Source organism: Chrysoperla carnea, chromosome 2 (genome assembly GCF_905475395.1).
Source record: "Chrysoperla carnea chromosome 2, inChrCarn1.1, whole genome shotgun sequence".
NCBI classification, from domain to species: Eukaryota; Metazoa; Arthropoda; class Insecta; order Neuroptera; family Chrysopidae; genus Chrysoperla; species Chrysoperla carnea.
Window position 1 is genome coordinate 71,247,543 of NC_058338.1, and position 27,234 is coordinate 71,274,776.

The 27,234-nt window shown below is 29.1% G+C and overlaps 2 protein-coding genes across 2 annotated transcripts; one reads left to right on the plus strand and one right to left on the minus strand.

Annotated features, from left to right (window-relative positions):
• The first annotated feature begins 872 nt into the window (after positions 1-872).
• Positions 873-17,453, plus strand: LOC123292902 (DNA replication ATP-dependent helicase/nuclease DNA2). The gene is made up of 16 exons (XM_044873615.1): positions 873-911; positions 978-1,110; positions 1,361-1,932; positions 2,816-2,949; positions 4,080-4,527; positions 5,585-5,877; positions 7,275-7,523; positions 8,408-8,602; positions 9,279-9,317; positions 9,363-9,509; positions 12,026-12,324; positions 12,482-12,738; positions 13,909-14,283; positions 15,346-15,759; positions 16,699-17,294; positions 17,402-17,453. Exons 1-15 carry the CDS (start codon positions 894-896, stop codon positions 16,942-16,944), a joined length of 3,819 nt encoding a protein of 1,272 aa, XP_044729550.1. The 5' UTR covers positions 873-893; the 3' UTR covers positions 16,945-17,294; positions 17,402-17,453.
• A 2,027-nt stretch (positions 17,454-19,480) lies between these two features.
• Positions 19,481-26,673, minus strand: LOC123293201 (phosphatidylinositol 4,5-bisphosphate 5-phosphatase A-like). Its single transcript, XM_044873937.1, has 8 exons — positions 26,472-26,673; positions 26,285-26,404; positions 25,594-25,819; positions 24,098-24,273; positions 23,329-23,559; positions 23,101-23,254; positions 22,278-22,415; positions 19,481-21,766 (listed from the first exon to the last, which is right to left on the minus strand). The coding sequence occupies exons 1-8, from the start codon at positions 26,561-26,563 to the stop codon at positions 21,488-21,490; spliced, it is 1,416 nt and encodes a 471-aa protein (XP_044729872.1). The 5' UTR covers positions 26,564-26,673; the 3' UTR covers positions 19,481-21,487.
• Positions 26,674-27,234: the final 561 nt, after the last annotated feature.

Consider the following 27,234-nt stretch of genomic DNA (forward strand, 5'->3'; position numbering starts at 1 on the left):
ACCGCCCTCATTAATCATAATTGTTCACACTGCCGCTGCCTGGAAATTTATTAAAAATTGATAGTTTAATAATTTTAGACGTGTAAAGACTCTTTGCGGAATTTGTAATTATCCTAGAAGAGTATTAAGTTTACTAATAAAAATAAAAAAAATAAATTTTGAACTACAAATCTACATAATGATATCAATAAACCCACGCTTATCATTTAAACATTGGCGATGACATATAGACAACATGCGCAAGCGCAATAAAAGAGAAAAATTGTCTGCAATTGAATTAATGAAAAAAAAAAAAAAAAATTATTAATGTGAAATATTTATAAACCAACAATTGCTAATAATAAACGAACAATCAATAATTCCTTAAAATACATTGATTAAGGAAGTAAACAGTGGAAATCAATATTATGGGGGGCTAACTTAATGACAAATAATTGTTTAATAAATAATAAATAAACAACGATCGATCACATAATTTTAATGCTTAAGCAATGAAGAACAAACGACGAACAATGGATTAAAAAAGATTTTTAATTAATCAACCAAGTGGGAGGCCAAATTACGTTAGCTATTCTAGCGGTACTCAAAGTTGGTAGAGTTGGCAACGCTGCTTGAGGCAAAGAATACAGAATACCTATTGAGGGTAGACGATTCTGATTTTAAAATAATAATTTTCCTTCTTAATTTGTTGTCAGTCTATGTTTAACAGGTCTGTAAATTATAAAAGTGACATTCGAGATTATTCATTTTTGGATTTTAATATATGTCAACTTCATTATCCAAAATATTACCGCGAAAATAAATGTGAACATGATATTACATTTAGAATATATCAGTTTTGTAAATTATTTATTTAAGTGATAAATGCAGCTAGTAATTATTTAGTTTATACAATGAATAAAACATTTCTCGTAAGAAAACTATACATATTTCTCTAAATTAAATTTTATTAATTTAAATTTTCATATTTTATTTAGAAATCACCACCACCTGCAAATCAAAAGAAAATTTTTGAATTTTTTAAAACTAAACCAACAATACCATCTCAATCACCTGCTAAACAATTAAGACTTACCAAATCACCTGCAAAACAAAATGATGAAGTACTTGGTAACTAAATCCTCATCCAATTTTTATTCACTTAAAAGAAATATATAAAGGTTCAGAAAAATTACGTCAAATTTTATTTTTGTCTTAAATTTTCTTTGAATCAATAATTTTTCACGAGCCGCGTTTTTCAGCAATCTAAGTATCCAAATTTTTGGAAGCCTATTGGTTTTTCAAAGGCATTTCGGAAAAATCGAAAGAAAAAAAACACTATTTTCTGTGTAAAGATTCTCTGAAGGTCTTTTTTTTTCAGATAGTAGTATTATAAATGTAAGTAGTGATGATGATTTTCAACCAAAATGTATGATCGGTAAAAAAACAATTTTCAAAAGCAAGAAATTAACTAAGACACGTCAACATACTACATCTTCAGAAAATGCGAAAAAGAGAAAGCGTAATACATCCGAGGACGATGCTAAGAAATTCTTGGGAACAAATCCAAAAATAATTGTTCGGCCCGGTAAATGTAAGGTGCAATCAAGTCCTATTAAATCAAATTCAAATGATAACATAAAAATTTTTACAAGTACACAAAAAGAAGTTTCCCAAATTGAAAATCCTAAAAGTAAAGAAAATTGTGATATTCTGAAATCGATAGAAAATACAGATATGAAATTTCTAGATGATAGTGATTTTATGGCAGAAGAATTGAATGAAATCGAAAAAAATTGTGCAACTTCAAAGTGTAATGCGAATACAGATAACCTAATAACGGTCGCAAAAGAAATTTCTGATGAATTATTAAATGTTAGTCTTAACGATAGTATGAATAAATATTTTGAGGAAGAAATGCAGCTAAATGATGAGCTACCCGTCGTACATGAGGTAAATATATTACAAATTATACAGGGTTAGTCATCTTTTATGCCGGTTTGCAAACATTGAATAACTTTGGCATTTATCAACCGATTTAGTTGATTAAACATGTTTTTGGAAAGTCATTTCAGTAAAATTATCTCGCTTCAAACCAAAAGAATGTGGCGAAATAGTGACACTGTAACATCGAAAATTTCCTGGCCAACAGGCACCGCCTGATAACACTGTTCGTCGTTTGGTGTCAAATTTTTTTCTAAGCACAAGACAGGCAGAGATCGTCAATATGCCGTTCATCAACGAACAAGGCGTTCCGGTGAACTAATTGAAGCGGTCAAATCCTGATGATGACGAGGATCATTTTACAAAATTACCGCATTTGGGGAACGGTGAATTCACACGAGATCCATGAACACGCAGTTCCATGCCTAAAGAGTGACTATTTGGACCAAAACGCAGCAAAAAGGGCACATTTTGTTTTGGGTAATAGAGGCGGCCACTTGATTGTATGTTATATTCAAAAACTAGTCCAAATAAAATTCAAACAACCAAATTGAATAAAAATACCTCATATACAGAAATCGGCAATTGTCTTTCAAAATTAATCAATGTTTATATTCCGACATAAAATTTAATTTAAATATCACCTCCATTAGGAAAGGTACAACCTTACAAGAACCATTTACTAATAATAGATTGATATATTGTAATTTTTGAATTAATTGTACCCAGCTATCGTATAATTCGATAGCTCAGATGGAAGAGATTGATTCGGAAAACCAGAATATTCGATCCCTGTTTGAGAATACTTTTATTCATATCTAGCATTGATTGACTCAATTTAAAAGGGTATTAGAAGTTTTTCTTTATCTAAAACAAATAAATAAATTTACAGGAAGAATCATTAAACTTGGATAATTGGCAAAAATGTACAATTTTGAGTGTAGAAGTTATTAATTATAGTATATCCATAAAAGTAAAGTCGGTGTTATCAAATGCTGAAAATTCGTGTCTTCTGAAGCAAACATGGTACATATATTTTAATTTTAAATAAAAAATGTTTCCCAATTCAGTTGAGCAGGCATTATTTCTATATTTTATACAAAATTTAATAACACTATTTTACATGGTTTTTGTTCTTTAAAGAAAAGTGTTTTTTCTGAACAATTGAGGTGAAGAATTATCAACAGAAATCTTGGAAACAAGTTGGAAACTACTGTACAATCAAATGAATTTTTATTTTTATTTTTTTTAATTACCTGAGTAATGATTTTTATCCAAATCGCATTAATTATATTATTTTTTTAAATTATAAAACAACTTTTTACAATTTTTCGATTTTATCGTTATTTGATTTTTAGGATTGTATTGATCCACTTAGAAAAATATCAACAAATTAAAAATTTTTATTGTTTGTGGAATACATCCGGTAACAAAAACTTAAGAAGCACAAAAATCCCGTTCATTTGACTACTAGATAAATATGTTCTAAGAAATTCTCTGATATAGATCTGAAAAAGAAGCCCTTAGAATAGGATTCTGAGCGATATCACCGAAACCATGCATTCAATCATCAAATAAATCTTGTAATTTTTTTTAAATTACTCTATGGAGTTTTATCAAATTCTGAAGCAGAAGCTTGGTTGTGATTTTTTCGATTTTTCCAATAGGGGTAAAAGAGTTACAAGAATCGAGAAAATTGAACCAAAAACAAATAAAAATAAAAAATCGGGTTCATTTGATGATTTGATGCATAGTTTCTAAGATATTAATCAAAACCTCATAGGAAGAGTAATTTCTCAGATGTATTTCAGGCAAATTTTTGGGTCTCAATTAATATAAAATATTCAAAAATTCAGACAAATTTTTTTTTGTTATCTTACAATTTTTTAAGTTTACAATTAAATCACAAAAGGTCGGGGGTAAAATTGCAAAAAGTATTTTGTTTCCGATTTGGATAAAAAACAATATTAAGAATTAATTAGCGCTCAACAAACATGATCATTTGATTATTTAAACTACAGTTTTCGAGATTTCGCCTTAAATTCTATGAGGAAAAAGAATAAAAAAGACTATGGTTCAAAATGACTGCTAACTAAATTTTAGAATAATCTGTATTTATTAATTAATGTGCGATTTATTTATAATTTGTTTCTTAGGGCTCAAATAAAATTAGAAGTAGAACAAACTGTTAATATTCTAGCTAAAAAAACAACTGATGGTTATGAAATTAATAATGATTATGGCTATATAATACTTTGTCCAAGTATTTTAGTAACTGGAACCGCATTAGTAGGTTTTATGTTTTGCCATAGAAAAAGTATAATTAGTAGTACATACGGTGGATACAGCGGTGGTAATAAAGTCATGACATGCGGATTTCTAATACATGAACTTTTACAAGAATCATTGAAACGAAATCTTTCTTCGGTTGAGACTATACAAAATGTATGTTATGAATTAATTCATAGAAGAGATACGATATCCAAACTGTATGCAGTACAAATGGGAACTAAAGAAACTTTGGAAGAAATTCAACCGTTTGCTGAAAAATGTGTTAATTTTATGCAAAATTATGTTAATCCACCAAAAAGTTCTTTGCAAAAGGTATATTTTTTATTACGATATACCTACAGATAAGCCCGGATTTAGAAATTTGTTGACTCCCTACCCCTCAAAACTTATTCAATGGTGGAATAAGATAGATACGAAAAAATAAATTTATGCCGTTGAAACTTGTCACACATACTGTTAACAGCAAATTAACAATAACGTTAATAATAACGTTCAGTATAATAACAGAGAAGGCTATGTTTTTCACAATGTTGCAAAAATAAAATGATTTTCAATATAGAAACTTATCGAATATTCTATATTAGGCCAATATCGAGAATTTTATTAATCAATTATTTTCTCGATTTAGGCATTTTCCACAAAAAACTAACAAAAATGTATACACTCTTTTTATACTAAGAAAAATTTCAAAATCCAAAACAATGGGAACAAATTAAAAACCAATCAATCTGACCGATGAAATTCTAAAACTATTCTTATCGTTGCAATTGATTGTACCTGGTCTCGTGATATAAACATTATGCGTGATATGCCCCATACATAGAAATATGCTTGCTGAGCATATTTTCTATGAGATTGCTTAAATATTTCGATAACTTCCCTGGTGAAAAAATATTTGAAGAAAGAATAAATCTTAATAAGTCTTGAAAAGTCTTAGGAACTCTGAATAACTCTGAATTTCTCAACGTTTTTGGACTGTCTAATTCAGATTTAATAAGTATGGATAGCTCTGAATTAGACACTCCAAAAACGTTGAGAAATTCAGAGTTTCCAAGACTTATTAAGAACTATTCTTTCTTAAAATATTTTTCCACTAAGGTTGTCTTTCTTTTTTGAGTGCCGGTGGATGATCTTAATCTTCCGGAAGATTCTTGAAGACAGTCTTGACATTTCCTTCTTCATTAAATTTATCTGACAAGCGAATAAATGTGAGTCGCGTTGGTGGATATCGCTGAAATTATATTAGTGTATGTATTTTTTTGGACATTATAAATAAAAAATACGGGATATTTATTGTATGGTGGTTGTGTTCAATTAAGGCCAAACAGTCCAGAGGTATATGAGAAATGATAACACAATTGTTTTTTAGAGAGATATCAAAAAGGGAAATTGGGATGGATATATAACAAAAATCAACGACATTGAGGAAAATTTATGGTGTCCACGTTTGGGTCTAAAAGGAAAAATTGACATTTCAGTTGAAGCTATGATTAAACCAAAATTAACAAAAAATAAAACTTCTAAACCTCAAATGATTCCTCTCGAATTAAAAACAGGACGTGCAACAATGTCTGCAGAACATCAAGGTCAAGTAGCTGTGTACAATATGATGCTACGAGAACTTGATTTCGATTCACCGTCTGGATTGCTTTTATATTTAAGGTACGTAAAATAAATATATTCTAAAAAAAATAAATTACAAAATTAAAAAACCCTACTGCGTTATATAAAACCCGAAAGAAACCAATTCCAGTAGTTTCATAGCGACTTTCAAATGATACCTCCTACAATGTTAAACATCATTTGAAAGGGCATAACTTTTTTCATTCATTATGATAAAAAAAATTAAATCGATCGATTGGTTCTTAAGGTAGACTACACGTCGATTTATTTATCGGCGGGAAAGTTCAAAAATGGTACCTAAATATTTTTAAGTTTCAACCCTCCACCACCACCCACTCCTACTTTCAAATGTCATTTCTTACTTTGCGATACCTCAGTAGAAAGGGCATAAAATTCTCTCTTTAACCATGATAAAAAAATTAAATCAATCGATTGGTTCTTAAAATAGACTACCCAGAATGTTGCATTCATACCCTTCTTCTTTGTGTGTAGTCTATCTTAAGAACCAATCGATCGATTTTATTTTTTTATCATGCTTAAAGATAGAATTTTATGCCTTTTTAAATGAGGTATTACAAATTAGGAAGTACCATTTGAAATTTCAAAGTTGGATGGGTGGGTGTGAAGGAATTAAACATAAAGTTTTCTAAGTACCAGTTTTGAACTTCCACCTTGATATCTAAATCGACGTGTTTTTACTGAAAACAATAATCACATCAGGTCAAGAGTTATTTAGGGTGAATACTTTTGAAATCATCACACTCTATATATTTTTTTTACCATGTATATGAAATATATCAAGGTATACTAAAGTTTAGTCACAAGTTTTTAACGCTTAAAAATATTGATACTACGAACCAAATTTTTGTATAGATGTTCATAAAATCACTTAAATTGTTCATTCCGGTTGTCTGCCCGTCTGGCCGTCCGTCCGTTAACACGATAACTCAAAAACGAAATGAGATAGGCTGAAATATTTATAGCGTATTCAGGACGTAAAAAGTGAGGTAAAGTTCGTAAATGAGCAACATAGGTGAAGGTATGGGGTCCGTTGGACCAATCTTGTAAACCATTAGAGATAGAACAAAAGTTTAAATATAAAAAGGTTCCTTATAAAAAAATTAACAACTGTTTGAAACATTTTTCGTAAACATCACTGTTTACCCGTGAGTGCGCAAATTAGCTAACATTAAAATTAGAAACATTATATTGTATGTATATATAGGTACCTATTGTTTATATTTTAAATTTATACGTTACATATATTATATATGTGTTTGTTTGTTTATCTTGCTTTACTTACATGACGTATAAAACAAAAAATTGCGTAATCAACATTGTTTATACATAGAATTTCAACAATTAACTCAGTCAATTGTTTGTTTTCACTTGTTTGCTATGTATTTAAAAGTATCATAAATAATTTTACTTTTCAGAGAAAATATTATCAAAGAAGTGGAATTAAATAGACGAGAGGAAAGAGATTTAATCATATTACGAAATCATTTGGTTAGTTATTTGAGCAAAAAAGCACAAGTTGTTAAATGTAAAGATTCAAATTTATTCGATATTGAGAATGAATCGCCAAAATTTAATATCATGTTACCAGAATTACCCCCGCCTTTAAATAATAAACGTTTTTGTGGAAATTGTGAACAATTACTTGTATGTTCAGTTTTACAAAGGTAAGCTACAATTGTAATTTTTGAAGCATCGAATGACGGACAAAATGTTTTGTAAAGTGTGGGACAAAATAATTTTATATATTAAATTCAATATTCAAAATTGGTCAATTACACATTTTCAGGGCCCTGTGAAAGAAAACTCCGGCCATTTTTCATAATTTTCTCAATTAAGTTTCAGTCATAAAATGGGTATATAAATATTATCAAAGATAATAAATGAGAACTCTAGGATGTTTCGAAATAAATTTCGATTTTTGCCCCAGTTTCCAAGATCAATTTTGTAGTCAACTGATGATGAATATTTGGTAGTCTAAATACATATTTATATAATATAAAAAAAATTTATCTAGGAAATTGGGGCAAAAATCGAAATTTATTTATAAAAGGGGCAGCTTATAATGTGAACCATCTTAAGGGATTTTCATTAAATGTAGTTTGGATATATGGTTTGGTTAAATTTTGGATGTATGGTTTTCCATTTACCAATGTTTATGTTCGCAAATATTCAAACTTATTTACTCCCGGCTTTTAAATTAAAAACGCATATAAGATGTATTGTTTATATTAACATATTAATATAATTAATATATAATATTGTTTATATTAACATATTAACGTAATATTTATTATAAAAACAAAATTTTCTTATAAGTGTATAAGAAATAATTTTCGAAAACCAAAACAAATGGCGATCGAAAAGCCGCCATAATTGTGTTGGTTTATTTTAAACTCTACTAATTTATTAAAAATAATGCAAACACTGACATTCAACACTTTCTATACGGGAAATTTCAATAATTAATTCAGTCAATTGTTTGTTTTCACTTGTTTTTTATTATATTTGAAAATAAAATGTTTCATTTCAATATTTATAATTGTTTCAGCAAACCAATTGAAGATTGTACGATTGGGTCAAAAAATATCCAGTATGATGATTTTTATAAGGATAATATTAAGCATTTAACGCCACAACACCTTCAATATTTTAAACATTGGAATCAAGCGATACAAATCGAAGTGTGTACTAGAATTCTGAACAAACCAATATCCGATATATGGGAATGTACTCCTACAGAACGGTAATAAGCATTTAAGTATTAAAAATAAGCTATACACAAATACCTATTTAAACTGAAATATTTTGAAAAAATCTGCCCAAATTTTATTCTACACGCTAATTTTTGGGAGATGTTTATTTTTTTTCACACCGTTATCATTTTTAAAAATATTATATTTCACTTTAAAGAAATGATTTTGCATGATAGTCCAATCGTCTTAGAATTTCACCTCGGAATCTAACGGAATAAGCTGAATATTTGTACGAACTTTTATTTTGATAGTACAAATATTGTCCAAAAGTCACATATGATCACGTGGGTGTCCTTAGATATTCAAGATCAAAAGTCGCAAAAATCAGTTTTATGAGAATAGTTTTGTAATAGTTTTATTACAAAAGTTGTAGAGGATAAAATTTTATACAAATTTGTCTGAAACTTTTCTTTAAACGTTGAACTGTTTTTGAAATAGAGGGCGCCGAAGATGAACCGCTTAACAATACGTACCTTAGTGCAGGGTCAATATTTATAAATATAAGGTATTACCCTCATAATAATTGAGACAACATTTGTACTATCAAAATAAAGGTTTGTACAAATATTCAGCCTATTACGTTAGATTCCGAGATGGAATCCTTTTCTTGACTAAAATGATTGGGTTATAATCATAAATTCTTAAAAAATTGAAATTATATTTTAGGGAAAATAAAGGAAAAGCATTAACAAATTTAATTGTGAAGTCTGCTGAATTAGAAAATGGATTTTATAAAACATTATTTATATCAAATGGAAAAATACAAAATCGTAATTTTCTATCTTCTGGATTGTCTGAAGGAAATTATTTAATTGTAAGCTCTACAGATCGAGTTTCAATTGCAGCTGGATTCGTTATGCATATAAACAAATATTCAATTGCATTAGCTTTAGAAAGGTATCAGATTAGGCTAACACATGATAAGAATTTCTTATACGAAAGTCTGACAAAACTTAAGCACCACATACACTGTAAGATTTTTTCAAGAAAGTCTTTAAGAATTTCCGACAGTGTTCGCTAGTTGCCGTATAGAGCATCCGACGTCGGAAACAGAAAGTACTTCATATTATATTCTGCTAGAATGCGCAGTGTATATTTCGTTTCCATCAGAATTGTTTAGGCTACGCGTGCCAGATTTTCTTACAAGAAATTTTTACCATGTGTTTGTAGCTTTAATATTTTATACATACAATAAATAACTTGGCCAATTTTTAACGAATCTCCACCCTTTTTTTTTTTTCTTTGGGTGCAAAATTTTGAAAAATGAAAACATGCTAATTTATTTATTTTTATCCTGACTGCCATGCAAAAAAAAAGTGACACACTTAAAAAAATTTTAAATTTTATCTAAATTTCAAATATGATTGGATCTGAATGAAATATCATCCGATAGCTTGTAATTTCAAGTTTTTGAATCAATATATTTCAAACATTTTTATCCCTCCTTAATATTTTATGTGTAGGTTTGAATCGCTGAGAAAATTTATTGATTAATTTGATACGAAAAGTGTGCATGGGGGGTGCATAACTATACAAGAAATAGGATATTATCGTTATTCAAAAGTTAAAAAAAGTTAAAATTTATGTAAAAATATACTTAAAAATTCTGATTTCGAGTCATAAAAGCACTTTTTTCTTTTAAAATATTAAAATTAAAAATCGTAATTTTTAAACTGTGTATCACGTGACCTAAAACGCGGGTAAGCCTTGCTGTGAGTCATAGACCATCAGTTAGTTCAGTGTAGACAGTTGAGTATAATATACACATAGATAAGTATTTATATTTATATTAAAATCAGATGTCTATGAATATATTTGTCAAAATTATTTGTGTTATTTCATATAGTGATACCCATATTACGTCATCAAATTGTATGCCCGCGTTTTTGACAGTTTAAAAAAGGTTTAAAATTTAAGTTTTTGGCAAGAAAGCGTGCGTATTTCTTTGAAATAAATTTTTGGCCTTTTATTAGCAAAATCAATATTTTGAAGTACTTTTTCAAAAATAGTGGAATACCCTATTGAATATGTGCAATCGAAAGTTTGTTTATTTCATTTTAAAATGCGCTTATACGTATGAGGTTTTATACGTGTTTGTAATACCGCGTATTTTCCGATAAAATAAAATAGATATTTTTCACATTAAACTGCCGTATCTCCTCAAATAGCTCCTCAATATGCTTTAGAGCAATTTAAAGAGAAATAATCAAACTTTCGATTGATCTTACTTAATTTCATGTATAAATTCAAAAAGTGGAAATTACGATATTAAATATATATACAGGGTGGGTTATTTTAATTTATATTGTTCGTTTTGTAGTTAACCAATGAAAAAATAACTTAAACAAAAGTTGCTGAGTTTGATGAGGGACATCATATTCTGGCATAAGATTGAACGTAGTTCTTCGAGTTTCTTTAACAGCCAATTTAGATCCTAAACGGTAAAAGATAGAATAATTTAACTTTAAATTAAGAAGTTGATTCTCATAAAAAAATTAACAATTTTCATCTGAACCATTTTTTCGAAAACCGTCAACTTTCAGAGGAAATGCGACTTAAACATATGTCATTATTGCATTTAATCGAAAGAAAACGCGCTAACTTCCGAAAAATGCTTTAGGCAAAAATTGTCAATAGAGGACATTCGCCTGTGTCCATACCTTTGGCCTACAATTATCGATAAATTTAAGCATATTTTCTTTTGATTAAATGCAATAATGTCATAGTTTTAAGTTGCATTTACTTCGAAAGCTAACGATTTTCGAAAAAAAGGTTTGAATCAAAAATTTTTTTAATGAGTATCAACTTTCTAATTTAAAGTGTTATTCTATCTCTTACCGTTTAGGATCTAAATTAGGTATTAAAGAAACTCGAAGAACTAGGTCCAATCTGATGTCAGAAACTGATGTCCCCCATCAAAGTCAGCAACTTTTGTTCAAGTTATTTTTTGATTGGTTAACTACAAAATTAGTCATTATAGATTAAAATGACCCACCCTGTATATTTCATTTAAATCCAATCATTTTCGCCGAGATATACCTATTTGAAATTTCGAGAAAATTTAGAAATGTTTTAAGATCGCCACGTTTTTGCAGCGCAGTATAGTTTAATTTAAGCTAAAAAATTTTTTTAGTCCATTATCTTAGGAGATTCAGATAACATCAAACTTTTTATTTTCAAATGGACAAGTAAATTTTTTTTTTTTTTTTTTTGCTTATCTTAGCTCTTATAAACAGCCATAATTTTTTTTTAAATCGCTCTTATATTTTTCGAAAGTTATGTCAATAAGTTTAATGACTACCTATACCTTATTTTTTTAAAGAAGCTGCTCAAACAGATCTTAATCCACGCTTGTATAAGATCTGAACTCCCACGATCTGACTAAAATATTTCATTCACTTTGAATTTTACAGAAATTTGATGGATCGATATCAGAATTGTGAATTCTGTGTTGATTTTTATGATATTGAGTCACATGATAATGTTTATTTAACATCATTGACACTTTTATTGCAAGATAATGATGATTCCAAGAATTTAAGAGAAATTATCATCGAACGAAGAACACCCATTTTCAGTAATGTTGTGCCTAAAAAAATTACACAATTTTCTTCGGAAATTATGAAAAATTTGAATCTAATGCAACAAAAAGCAATTTATAGAGTATTTACAACTAAAAATTATTTACTTATTAATGGAATGCCTGGAACTGGTAAGTTTTTTTTTTAAATAAATTTCTAAGAAATGGTTATTTAGGAAATATTTTTGTTTCTTCCACTTTAAAAGGAAATATATTATTCTCGCAGAAGGAAAATTTCAGAATTTACTTTAAAAAAATATCCTTTAACTGAAATTCATTTATATTTCAGGTAAAACGCAAACATTAGTAGTTTTAATAGAAATATTATTTATGCTAAAAAAATCAATATTAATAACAAGTAATACACATTCAGCGGTCGATAATTTATTAGGGAAACTTTTACAAAGTAAGCGGATTGATGCTAAAAGAATTTTAAAAATAGGATCGGAATCACGTACATCCCCATTAGTTAGACCTTGTTGTGAGAATACTTTAACTAAAAATTGTCAAACAGTCGAAGAACTAGAACAATTTTATAATAATATTGTAAGTATTATGTTGATTATTAATGTAGGAGGAAAAATTATTGGATTATTTTATGAAAATAGTTGTTTGTGGTTTATAGCTTTTCAAATATCGCTTTATGTAAGAGATATGTCAAGTTTCTTATTAAAATTTAAAAGTGTTTCGAGAACTCCATGAATTTCTACACTGTTAAACGGATAATTCGAGGCATAGCATCTAACAACCAAGAATCCTGGTGAAAAAATATTTGAAGAAAGAATAAGTCTTAAAATCTTTTATAAAGACTGAGAAACTGGATAACTCTGAAATTCTGTTTTGGACCGTCTAGTTTGAAGTTATACAGATTTATTCAGTCTGAATTAGACAGTCCAAAAACGTTTAGAAATTCAGGGTTCCTAAGCCTTTTTAAGATCTATTAAGACTTATTGTTTCTTCAAATATTTTTTTTACCAGGGCAATAAGATTATCAAAAAAGCAATAAGATTCTTTTAAGTGTTTTAAGTGATGGAGTACTCGCGAAGTTCTCTAAGCAGAGCTAAATGATGTAGTTGTGATTTAACAAAAGTTATCTTTCTTACGCATGCATTCCGCGAAATCCCAATGATTAATGAGCTTATCATAGCCCACTTCTTTCGAATCATCATAGAACATCTCACCAAGGCAACCACAAACCCTGACCAAAAGGGAATTAAGGAACGAACCCTCCCATGCCAGGAAGTCTGCTGCCTCGCTACTCTTCACACCAAAATTATCTTGTATGTAATAATCCCCTTTTACGCTAGGTTTGATCCGACGACTATCAATCGGAGGTATATAAAGAACGAAGATTTTTTTTCTTGGTAATCTGTCGCTTACTGACTAAGAAATACCGATTGTTCGATTGACCCATCCGATTGTAAACATGGTTCAGGGGACGATAAAAAAGATTAGTATGTACATGCATCTTTGATGTAAACCCTCACGATATGAAAACAGATGAATATTACGCCCATTTTCATATATTATTGGATTGTTATTTAATTAGTTTTTAAAACGTGAAAGGTTTTAATGTTATAATGTTATCACAAATAAAAAGAGATCTAGAAAAACATTCTGAGAGATGATTTTCATAAAATAATCTTAATAAAGTCTTTTCCCTCTGTTTTCAATTTTTATGATCCAAAGAAATAGTTTAAAATAGTTTTCTTTTAGAGTATAGTTGGGGTTACATGTTTTGGTGCATACCATTCATTATTAGACAGAAGAAAATTTGATGTTTGTATTGTCGATGAAAGTACTCAAATTCTTCAAAGTATTGTTATAAAACCATTATTATCCGCTAAAATATTTATTCTCGTCGGTGATCCAGAACAATTACCGCCGATTGTACAAAATGATTATGCAAAACAAATGGGAATGGAGGAAAGTCTATTTGAAAGATTATTTGATTCGGAATGTATCGAACATTTAACTCTTCAATATCGCATGAATAAAACTATAAATACATTGGCTAATAAATTAACATATAATGGAAAATTAATGTGTGGAAATACAAAAGTTACCGAGAGTTGTTTAACATTTACTGAGGTAAATAAAATATTTTTAATTAATTATTATTTTCTAATAACCTGTGCAAACGTGACTTAGGCAGATCCAAATAATTTAGAATTGTTCATACGAGAAAAGAAAACCATATAGGGAAGAGGATATACAAAATTTAAAATTTCTGGATCTGGCATAATATTAGTAAAAAATAAATTCCCAATATTTATGTTAAGATTCAATTAATATATAAAAGAGGCAATCTTAGGAAGTCCTCAAGAACAACTCCGACTTAGATTATTTTTTTTTTAATATTTGTGCAACTTATATAAAAAAAATTACTTTTGCGTGATTTTTTTCACAAATTTTTTTTGTATATGAATTGTAAATTGTACTACCAGGTATCTACTTTATAGCATTCATATCCCTTACCTTCACTTAACTCCCCTTTTGTTCACTATTTAATAAAAGTGGGGGCAAAGTAATTTTGTAGGGGAAATAATTTTTAATCGATTAAGTAGTGAACTCAAAAACAACGGTTTCACTATTTAATTTTTAACCTTTGGTCCGAAACTCTAACTTTATTGAAAATAAAATAGATCTCATGTTACACTTACTGATAATGTAGCATACGTGAAATAATTTTTAAAATCGATTACGTAGTGAACTCAAAAATGACGGTTTGTATATATCTACATACAAACTTTCGTCTCCCATTTCGTCCTTTTGGGGAAAGAATTTCGAAAAATCCTTTCTTAAATGACATCGACAGTATAAAGTTAATATCACCTCGAAATTTCAAACTTCTATCATTAGTGATTTAGACTGGGCGTTTCTGATTTTAAATAATGTAAAAAAAGAAACAATTAAAAAAAAAATCATTAAAATCGAAGCTGTTCTTGAGGACTTCCCAGTAAAAACATATGGCAATTAGTTCCCACATACAATGTTTTAGGCTCATCAAAATGATACCAGATATAAAAATGCAGCCCTTTTATAATTTTTTCTATCGCAAATACAGTCCATGGGTTATTCTTGTTATCAGGTTCGATTACGATCGACTGATTCTTCTATCGAAATTTAATTATGAATATTTATTTTTTACAGCCATTAATTGTAAAAGAAAAGTGGCTTCATTGTATCTGTGATGCAAGCTTAAACAATTCAGTAAAATTTATTGATACTGGTAATACTTCAGATATAAATATTCGATATTTTAAAGAATTCGAATCGAAATATCCAGACATATTCATTGGATACAATTTTAATATAAATAAAGTCAGTAATTTATGTGAGGCAGCGATTATACTACGTATAGTTAAGATATTCGTAAATGGTGGCATTAAAATTAATGATATTGGTATCATAACTCCATTTCAAGCGCAAGTCAAACTTTTACAAATAGTTATGCAAAATGTGGATCCCTCGCATAAAGAGAAAATTGAAATTAATACTGTGGATCAGTTTCAAGGACGTGATAAACAAGTTATATTATTTTCATGTACTAGAAATGAAACAGCTGTAAGTCATCAATCATTAATCAGGGTCAGGGTGACCCTAAATATCCTTATAACGCTATTTCATTACGAGCTTTTGCTAAAATTTAATATATTGCCAAAAATTTTTTTGAAAAATAAGGGACCATCTATTAACTACGTCACAAGCTAGGAGGGAGTTAACGAAATGTGACATTGTGCGACAAGGGGTAGGCGGGGGTTAAAATTTATATAATAATAATAAACAAAAAAAAAAAAAACTAACCCATAAAAACCAAGTTTTTATTATACATTCTTTCGAAATTCTCCCGTACTATTAATTTTTTTAAACGAAAATTTGAATATTTTATTAACTTAATAATTAATCAATCGTTTATCGTTAGTTTAATTAATCTTTTGTTCTGTCTATTATTTAAATTATTTGACTTGATGTTGATTTTATTAAAGATTTTCATTAAGAATTTAAGAAATAAAAAAAAATTTAACTGCTGTTTTATTTTAATTATTTCTATTAAATGGATAATATTTGATGACACACCAAGGAGGGAGGTTTCGAAAATATGACCATCTGTGACAAGGAGAAGGGGAGTGTTAAAAATCGAAAATTATGGTGTGACGTAATTTATTGATGGCCCCTAATTTGTGAATTTTTTAGTATTAACACCCCTTAATTTCTACCTCAATGGAAGCATGAGGTTCCATAAAATTTATTTAAAACCAAAAACTTTATATTAGCAAGACTAGATTATTATTATAGCTTAATCCACGTTTTGAATTTTTTGAAACTGCGTATTCAGGATATTGATGTAAGAAGTCCTGAAATGGCTTCTTATGATATGAATGTAAAAGATTCTCAAAGTATCCCATTAACGATGGAGCGTTGTAAGAATCTTTTAAAAACTCTTGAATATTAAAAGAAATTTCTGTTATGCTGATTAATCAAATCTAAATGTTTTAATTTTAGGAATATTGTATTTTAACAGACAGAAGAAGATTGAATGTAGCCATTACCAGAGCCAAAATGAAATTAATATTAATTGGAAATAAAGATGCTATGCTGGCATATAAACCTTTCCAAAAATTATTTACTTGCTTTGAAAAGCATCAGTTAAAAAACTTAATCGATAAAGTAGAAGATTTTAGTTGGGAAAATATTTTAGATGAATTGAGTAATGAAATTAAAAATAATCGTGATACGTTTATGGTCTAAAAGTTTTTAAGCTGTAATAATTATACGTGCCATAAAAAGTGAATTTGGAGGGTTTGCATTTAGGAATTTTAATTTTTCTGTTTTTATTTAATTATGTAGTTAATATTTACACAGATTAAGGAATTGTTATTTAGATCGCAAAAGTCGCACGGGAATAAATTGCGCCATTGGAATGGATTGTATTTATTAACGTTGAAGGAGTCAATTTTTGTTAAGACGAATCTAAAGATTGTTGCCCTGTAAATGGCTTATGTAATTTCAATTTGGGAAATTTTGATTGCCTAGAGTGGGTACTACGTTTCTTTATATTCCAGGTTTAGTGAATATTTATAATACAACTATTTTTATAGGTGAATTTATGTTTAAGTTTTGTAGTTTTAATAAATTTTTATATTTTTACAATAAAACATAAAAATCAAACATTAAATGCTATTTATTTCATGCAAAATTGTTACAGAACAATTCAATGACTTCTTGCATTCTATGGCTGAACATATACAAGATATTCCGTGAATGGATACACAAACTTTACACCGTTTTTTACCCGACTGTCAAGCAGTGGTTATGTTTTTCGGGCGTATCTAGTACGTATGTATGTACATACATGTACATTTGTTTGTAAATTTTTTTATTACCTCATATCTTCCAAACAGCCTAATGGATTTAAACATTTAGGGTATTATTATATTTGTCTCAAAAACTCAAGTGTTCCTAGACTAGGTGTTTGAATAAACTAAACAAAATGACGGATGTTTGAAGCGAAATAGTAATACGTTATTTAAAAAAAATTAATACAATACCTATAGAGTAGGGTATTAAAATAAAGGAAATTAAAAAGCGATTGCAAAAATATATATATTAATTGGTTAAATTTAATTAAGAACAAGTGAAAACAAACAATTGACTGAGTTAATTGTTGAAATACCATGCATAGTCAGTGTTGATTTCTTTATCACATTACACATACAAACATGTGGCACATACATAACTGATAATCAAGTATAGTACATATTATAAAATTTCCGTCTAATTGGCGCCCTCACGGGTAAACAGTGATGTTTACGAAAAAATGTTTCAAACAAAAGTTGTTTAATTTTTGATAAGGAACATTTTTTACATTTAAACTTTTGTTCTATCTCTAACGCTTTACAAGATGGGTCCTACGGACCCAAGACCCAATTGACCTATGTTGCTCATTTAAGAACTTGACCCCACTTTTTACGTCCTGAGTACGCTGTAAAAATTTCAACTTGATATCTTTTTTCGTTTTTGAGTTATTGTGTCCACAGACGGACGGGCAACCGAAAATGGACTAATTAGGTGATTTTATGAACACCTATGACAAAATTTTTTTCCTAGCATCATTATTTTTAAGCGTTACAAACTTGGGACTAAACTTAATATACTATGTATATTTCATATATGCATGGTATAATAATAAAATGGGTTAAAAGTTTTAATACAAGTATAAGATGGTGTTTTTTTTTTTTTTTTGAGCCGACACACTAAAAAGTCTAATATAAAATAAATAAATAAAAAATCCGTCTGGCTTAAAGAAAAATTGAAAAGAATGAAAGTCCAGTAGTTTACATAGCGACTTTAACAGTCGGGGTCCATTAAAAACAAGGCCGATTTAAATCTTCGGGGCCCATTATTGGGAAGATTTAAATTCCCAATAATGAGCCCCGACTGTTAAAGTCGCTATGTAAACTACTGGACTTTTTCTTTTCAGTTTTTCTTCAACTAGTCGGGTTTTTTATTTATTTTTTATTATTAATTTGTTTTAGGAACTTAACAGTTTTTAATTTAAATTATTTATAAACTTGGAGGCAGACACTGGCACGCAATTTCTAGCAAATTGCTAGTGAGGTTCCTTATATGTCTATAATCTAATTACATAATAATAGAAAATTATTTAAAACATATAGTCGTTAAACTGACATGTTTAAGGTGTAGGTCTGAGAAAACGGCTCATGAAATTTGTAGATCAGTATGAACATTCAATTTTACTAATATTTATTAAACATTTCTGTAAAAATTTGCCGGTTGTTGAAAAATTTTTATACCCTCGTTTTTCCGGCATGTTGGGAATGGAGGTCACGCCAAAGGGCCCAATATTTTTGTAGACCACTATTATTCTCTCTTATAATATTCATTTATCTTACATTCAAGTAAAAACATGACATGTTTTCCGTTTCCCCATTGAAAACGCCCCAATTTCCAAAGTTTTCGTAAATGTAAACGTTGTAGGTTACACTGAAATGAAGCCACTCACGAAGTTTCGTAAGAGTGTTATTCACAAAACCATACCCCCCTATGTACAGTAGACTAGTACATTAGAATTTCAATATAATAAAACACGTAAGTTTCATATTGAATTTATTAACAATACACATATAAGATTATTATAAAAAAATAATAACAATAAATTTTTAAAAATTTAAATAAAAGCTATTTAAGCAAAACAATAATACCTATTTTTTATTTTTGTTCTTTTCTTAATTTTTTTATATTTTTTAGGTAAAATCTCCGCATCGTTTATTAAAAATTTATTTTACAACCATATAATTTGACATAAATGTTATTTACATTATTTGAACTTATTTCCCAAAAATTCACTGGTTTTAATAATACTATTTTGTTTATTAGCTTTTCAACTAAAATTATTATCTAAGTGCAATTGATTCAACCTAATCCGTTAGCCAAGCTTGCGTATAAATGTTGTCCAATTAAAACAAGTCTAGAATCACAAAAAGTTGCGTCTAAATTTAATGTTTGATCAATTGAACAAATCTACAAATTCTAAAACAAGTAAAATGTGTAAAATATAAAAAACTTCCGGCATAAAACAGCTAACAAAGACAATTTTTTTTTTTTAAATTTCTGAAGAAAAATTTTGAATTAAATGTGCTACGTTGTCATAAATGAATGTAAAAAGATTGAATATAATTAGTAATATAATTTGGCAGAAGCGCAGGGTTTAATTAATTTTATTCCAAATAGATATGTTTAATACATTAACCTGCACTTCCGCTCTCATATGATGGAAGCTCGTACATTAACTAGAAAAAACCTGTTAATCCTTAAATGACTGAACAGTTTTCATCAATCACACACACCATTCCGATTAAACCAAATAAAAAGATATTTTTGGGAGCTACTCCGACAATCGCATTTTTCTGATGGATAAAAACTATCTATTATATTTTAACGCTAAGATGCCAGCGCCACAAGTAGAAAAATTTAAATAACTCAGCTAATTTTTTCAATGAATTAAAAGGCAAAAGGTACCTACTTTATTATACATTTTAATGTGCTGTAACTCTTTTATATATGTATGGTGTGTGTGTGTATGAAAGAACATATATAATAAGGACGTAAAACTGGAGTGGAGAAAGTAACAGGAAAAAGGCGTCTATTTGGACGAGATCTAGTCCTTTCGGTTGTTGCGTACTTTGTACTGCGCGTCAGGCTGTCTTTCGTTTTCAACCACTTAGAGAGCTGATGTGCAGTACGCAACGGCCGATGACTAAAACTCGTCCAGATAAGCGCCTTAAATTCAGCCACGGACGCTTATAGCTCGGAATAGGACGTTTCATGTCTTTAATTAATATATATATTCTTTTGCGTATGGTTTACAAGATTGTAAACAACATTTCTATTAAATATTATGTATTTTTTGGCGTTGCAAAATGGAGTTCTTTTTTCTATAGCTAGATAGAGCCTTTCCTAGTATTAAAATCCAATAATTTTAATTTTATAATCTTTATTATAAAAAATACAATTATTTCAAAGGAAATTTTGGAAAAAACAGAATATTTAGAACGCACAAAAAAAAACCAAAATAGATCCTTCCTATGATTTAACGATTGTAATTAACTATTTAATCCAGGTACATTCTGGCTTGCCATTTCGAGAGCCGGGCGTATAATATGTCCTATGTATAAGATTCTTACTTTAAATATAAGTAAATAATATAATTTTTGAAGAAAACTTTAAAAATAGCCAACCAAAGTATCACTTTCAATCACGAATTTTAATTTTACGCCCAATTGAAAGTAGAAAATAGTTATAGAGAGCTGATAGAAAGCGGAGAAAAGGGAAAATGTAAAAAGATATACGCCAAATAAATTCACAACCATGGAGTTTTCCTAATTTTTGTCTTAACTCTTCTTAAATCATCGAATTCATATATCGATTTTTTAAAATTATAGGTAATAAGTAATAATTAATAGTACAAGAAAATAGGACACCGCTAGTTAAATTTTCATGATCCGCGTAATCTTTGACATATTGACCAAAAAAAATTTTTTTTTATGTTAAGTTTTGTTGGTACATTCGAAAAATTATTGGTGTTAAAGATAAATTTTTTTTTTGTATTTATAAAATTGATTATCCCAACCGCCTTAAAAGTATTAAATTCAGACACAATTTCTGTTTGGCTCGACTCTTAATAATTGGTATAATATAAACTATTTATTTTACCTTTCACCATTTAACATAGTGTTGGTAAGTCATAAAAATAAATACGAAAAAAACACAATTAATAGGTGCCAGTTCGTTCATGGTTACGATCAGAACCTTCTCTTTGTTGAATATGGAATGCTTCACTCATACCTAACACACTGACCACATTATGGGGTGTTTGACTGAAATATACTAATCGATACATTCCAGCTGATCGGACAATTGATTCCGGAAATTGAACGGAATACGTAGTCCGAATTTGCGAATTATGCGCTCGTCGAGGCGGTGCCACTGGACTGGAACCTTTTAAAACGTATACATATCCTAGATAATCATCTAGACTGCTAAAACCATCCTAAAAATAATAATAAATACAAATTAACCAGCCGTTAACTTCGCTGGAGAACTTCAAATTATAAAAAATCGTCACACGATATTTCCCTTTGACTTCTTGACTCCATTAAGAATACTTGGCCCATTCCTCAGACATCAAAAAAGCTTTCAACTTAATTTCAATTTTCTGTATCGAGGATCGCTTCCCTCAAATTGTGGTATAGATACTTATATATTTACATCCCCTAAAGAGGGTCAAAGAAAGGGCTGTTAATGCCTGAAGATTTTCGAGTTTTAAAATACGAAAATCATATAATTTACGTGAATATTTTATTAATCTAGATATGTTCTCTGGTTCGATTTTTTTACTGTTTCATGTTATGTAACATAAATAATGTTGGATCAAAGCATGGAAAAGTTGCCTGCAGAAAAGTTCAGCGCTTTCTTGCAGTTCGCTACTTCAGCTACGCAGAACTGTCTTATTAAAAAAATTTTGTACACTAGAAATAAATAAAATGATGGGTTTCACTTACTTTGAATATACCAATCCAATCACTTGAAGTAGCTTCAACATCGAGACCCAATTTAACAGTTGCAGAATTCACTTCATCCAAATACCATATGGGAATTGGTAAAAATTCAACCAATCTTTCAATGTAATCTTTAAACACCTGTAAGTTGCCAAAAATTTTAAAATTAACATTATTAATAAAATCGTAACAAAATTTTTTATTTTTATTGGTAGGAGGTCAAATGCGAATCTAAAAAAATTTGTTGCATGGGGAAATAAAAGCTTTTCAAGAACATTTTTTATTAATTAACAATTGTATATTTTTGATGCTTTTGCTTTTTAGTTTATTCGTTTTCTACTGACACTGGCCCATTAGTTTCCTTGAAAACAATAAAATCTGGTACAGTTTGCGATTGAACGACAAGTTTCTGAAATATTTAATTAAATGAGTTCGGGATATCGCCCTGCTACCATTTTGAGCAACCTGCACATTCAACCTTGAGATATCAATTAAAATTCTAAGTGATATCTCAAGGTTGAAAATTTATCTCTAAATCTGTCACAAGAAGTCGCATGCGTAAGAAAAGCGAAAACATTATATTTGCCCTTGTAAGCAATTTTAGAAAAATGGCCTTATAAAATTTTTTTTCTTATAACTCATATTCTATTTTTTCAGAATGCCCTTCCCCCCTGACTCATTGGCTAGCGACGCTCCTGGCTCTATCATATTTGCTGAATTAATTGTATGATGGAATCTAGCATCAGAAAACGATAGTCAAATTGTACACTAATATTGATCAAGTCTGAAAAATGAATACACAAAGTTGAAATTTTTCTTAACGTACCTTCACTTTAAATTCACTGGTTACAGGTTTATGATCACTTATTACATACTGGTCATGACTCTTATACGATAGTTGTTCTAAAAATAATGTAACATTTTCATAATTATCTTTATTTACACGATACAAAATACGATCACACCACGAGGGCCTCCGTCTGAAAAATTTTAATTACAATTATTTAAGTAATAAACAATTTTCTACATTTATTATTGTCCAAATAATATTTACTTTAGATCGTATGTTGATGTTCCCGTTTCAAATTTGAATGTTGGAGGAAAATTTGGTAAGTTTTCACTTAATTCACTAAATGCATCACCAGATTCCATAACTAACTTCAATTGATCCTTTTCTAACAACTGTTTATATTGTCCTTTTTTTATGAGTAATTCAATTTCTTGTGCTGATAGCGTACCGTCATTAGATAAACGAAAGTTTAGATCACCCAACCAAAATACGTAGCTGAAAAATAATACGTGTTAAGGTTATTTTACTATTTTATTTGCACTCGGTTTTTGTTATTTAATAGACAAACTCAAAAAAATCAAAAACATTTTGTTCGGTTTTTGGATTGATTCACTAAAGTAACTACAACCCAAAAATCACGAAAATCTAGTTCATTTAACTGCAAATTAGTTCATTTAACAAAAATTTTCTAAGAAATTACCTAAAATTAAAAACAACAAAATTTTCTCATCTTTTGAAATTTTTTAATTATTATTTTTTTCTTATTAATATTTTCTTAAATTTTCGTACCTTTTTAAAAATCACAAACAACATTTTGTTTCGGAATTTAATAAAACTTAGTGTATAGGGTAATTTTGACCCATAAAATACAAAAATTGGGTTTTTTTGACCATTGGTCGAGTATTTTCTATAAACTCTCCCGAAATTTTACACAGTCTTACTTTTTTGAAAATTTGGCAGTATCACGAGAACTGTTATTTGCCAATTAAACTGGATTTAAATGTTTTTGGGTCCTTTTTCAGCTTTTACTTACTCATGGAAAAAAATAGTACTTGTTTCCCTAATATGGTACTCTTGTTGTTTGACAATAGAATTGTAATCGTCGATGCGATCTTGTAGGAGATGATCATGTGCTGCTAAATGCGAGTTTACAATGCAGATAGAACATCCGTATATATTTAATCGAATGCTAACTGCACCCTTGTTACCCTGGAATTTAACGTAAAATAATTGTAATTTAACATTTAAGAGTTTCACTAGCATTTAAGAGTTTCAGCAGCACACCAGAGCTTGTTTCACGTGAAAACCCATAGTTTTACCGTTTTTACTGTAAGTCTAGCTCCTAATCTAAGTGAAGATTGGAATCGGGATTTACGTCACAGAAGGCTTAATCATTTAGGTCTCAAGAACCCGATCGGGTGGTAACTCACTTATTCGTTAATGTCACTAATAGAGACGATATACCCACAACCAAATATTGAAAAGAACAAAATTTTTATACAAAATTTTACCTAAATTTTAAAAAGCTGTATTTCTGCGAAAAATCATCGAATTTGAACCCGAAACTGCTCATTTGAAAAATTATTCCTTCTGGTTTTTGAAACCATGCCTTAAAAATTTTCATCAGTTCTTACCGCTTTGCACGGATGGTTGAAAAGTAAGAAATGTTATCCCTAAATTTTATATAAAGTTTAGAATCGTATCAAAATTTTAAAAGTTATTTTACAACTTTGTTAAAAAGACTCGAAAGCTTGCTCATTTCTCTTGAAAATAAGGTATTGAAAGTTTCCACACGAGCTCTTTGGACCCAGATAATCGCTTTCCAAACAAAATTGACACTTTTGGATTTAAATTCATCGTATGTTAAGATCTTCGTTAAGAGTCCCTTATTAATCTCGTAGATGCATGATGCAACCGTGACAATGCAAAGAAAAGCAGAAATTGACAAACTGTAAAAGTTAATCGGTACAACATGGGACAGTGTTAACTATATTCTATATTTTCTACATTCCTGCTTTTCTTTTTATTTTTATTGTTATGTAGAGGTATTAGTGCAACACTTAACAAAAAAAAAATGTTTTTTGATCGCACACCGTCGCAAATTGTGCGAAAACCATACATTATTTTGTGACGGAAATTTTTTTACAAAAAGATTCTATCAAAAGGTTAGATTTGAGTTCCAAACGTATTTTCTACGAGTTATACAAGGCGAAAAAATAAATGGTGGTAAACGCGATTTTTTGCAATAAAATATTTTTTCGTAAATTTTGAACGAGTTTGATTTTAGTTTAACCAAAAATAATTTTTTCCTAATTATTCCGTTGAAAAACTAGACGGGAGGACTACAGCTATTAGCAAAAAGAACCAAAACTTTATTGTTTCGTGACGAGCTAAAAAATAGGTTCCTAAAAAAATGAGAACGGTTTTTACGATGAATACCACTGTTAAAATAGCTTACGAAGACCAGCACAGCTACTGGCATAAAACTCTTATGAATATCTAAAATGTTTTTCTAATTGTTGATCTTACCCATATTCCATTTAAACCAGTTCTTGTATAAGTCGTTTCGATATCCCTGAGATGTAGCAAATGTTTTCGAAGAGTAAATAATGTTAGTGTGATACCTTGTAATCGAATTGATTTTGCTTTAACATAATCACGACTTGTTAAAATTGAACGAATACCGTTTGTCCAGTGATCATCAAAGATGGCATCCAATAATAAACTTGTGGGTTGTGCTTTTACTTCTTGTAAACTAAAAAGTACAGATAAGAGAGATGCGTTATTCCATCATTAAATAATACGTTACTTATTCTTTAAAACGGCATTGTCAGCGGCAAAAGCGGCGGTAATATAAAGGTAATTAAGTAACCTTGACGTCTAAATTTGGTGGATTGGTTCGAGAACAATCAATTGTTAACAGACACGATATTTAGAAAATGATAATATTTTTTCAACTTTCATGTGCTCCGATATCGAAACGCAGTTCTTGTCACTAGTGCGTTCAGGTGTCAATTGACGTCATTAATATTCCTAAATCACTGTGACAGAGTACCGACATCTTATAGCGGAACAAAAATAAAACTACTATAGCGGAAAAAAAACTAATATTGCGTGTACAGGTACATGTTTCGACTTCCATGTTTCACACTACTTCTAATTATCCAATCTTCTATTGCGTATTCATTACACTGTTATAAAGTTAATTTTGTATACTTACGCTACAATATAAAAGTCAGGTAAATCTGAATCATTTTTAGGATGCGTAGAAAGATTAAACATGGGACGTAAATCTTGTTCTGGATGTTTAGTTGCCACATTATATGTTACAAAATAGAATCTTGAAAAAATAAATAATGGTTACTAAAAAAAATGAGTTCAAGTAAAACAAATTTAATGCCGTGTACCTTAAATGTTCCATTGTGAAAACAAAATTTACAAGATTTAAAATGCAAATTATTTTAAAGTAGAAATCAAGGTTAATTTTTTTATTAAGCATAGTTAATTGTTAAAACCTTTGAACCAATTACTTATCGTAAGTGGGTTTAACATATCATTAGTTTTATTAATTAATAAACACATATCGATTAAATAAATTTGTTAACACATTCTTTGATATAGCATATTTTGACATACAGATACGATTGATTTGACAATTTTGACAGACACGCACAATGTTTATCTATGAATTGACATAAATAACACCACAAATAAATTCCCTATAGACGTATTCTCAATGCAGGTCGACTGTAAATTCGCCAAAAATATAATCATAAAAATGTCCTTATGACGTATATAGATGATGGCATTCATAAATGTCAAATCCAGGAATATAATTGCATATTTACATGCTTATGTTATTAATTTACTGATACTCCTAAATATAATAATTATCTACCATCTACATATGAAGATAGTAAAATTTATCATTAGTAGTATTTTATAGGTGTATTGGTATTCACACGCATCAAATTTTAATTAAACTTACGTAGTTTACTAAGAACTTAGTTGGTCTAAGCCATAGAGATAATACAGATAGAGAACGCCAGCGAGTTCCCCTGTGCCCTTGTTATAATCATATGTACACTCACTGTCAGAAAAAGTGCCACAGTTAAAACATTCTAAGCATACGCATCATATGTTATGTTATAATAGTAACACTTAGAATGT

Coding starts and splice junctions, on each gene's coding strand:
- LOC123292902 (XM_044873615.1), top strand. Junction 12,325..12,481: donor TAATGGAATGCCTGGAACTG/GTAAGTTTTTTT, acceptor TTTATATTTCAG/GTAAAACGCAAACATTAGTA. Junction 12,739..13,908: donor AACAATTTTATAATAATATT/GTAAGTATTATG, acceptor GTTTTCTTTTAG/AGTATAGTTGGGGTTACATG.
- LOC123293201 (XM_044873937.1), bottom strand. CDS start 26,563: ATGCTTAATAAAAAAATTAACCTTGATTTCTACTTTAAAATAATTTGC. Junction 22,416..23,100: donor CCAGTGAATTTAAAGTGAAG/GTACGTTAAGAA, acceptor GGCAACTTACAG/GTGTTTAAAGATTACATTGA. Junction 21,767..22,277: donor ATTGGATTGGTATATTCAAA/GTAAGTGAAACC, acceptor TATTATTTTTAG/GATGGTTTTAGCAGTCTAGA.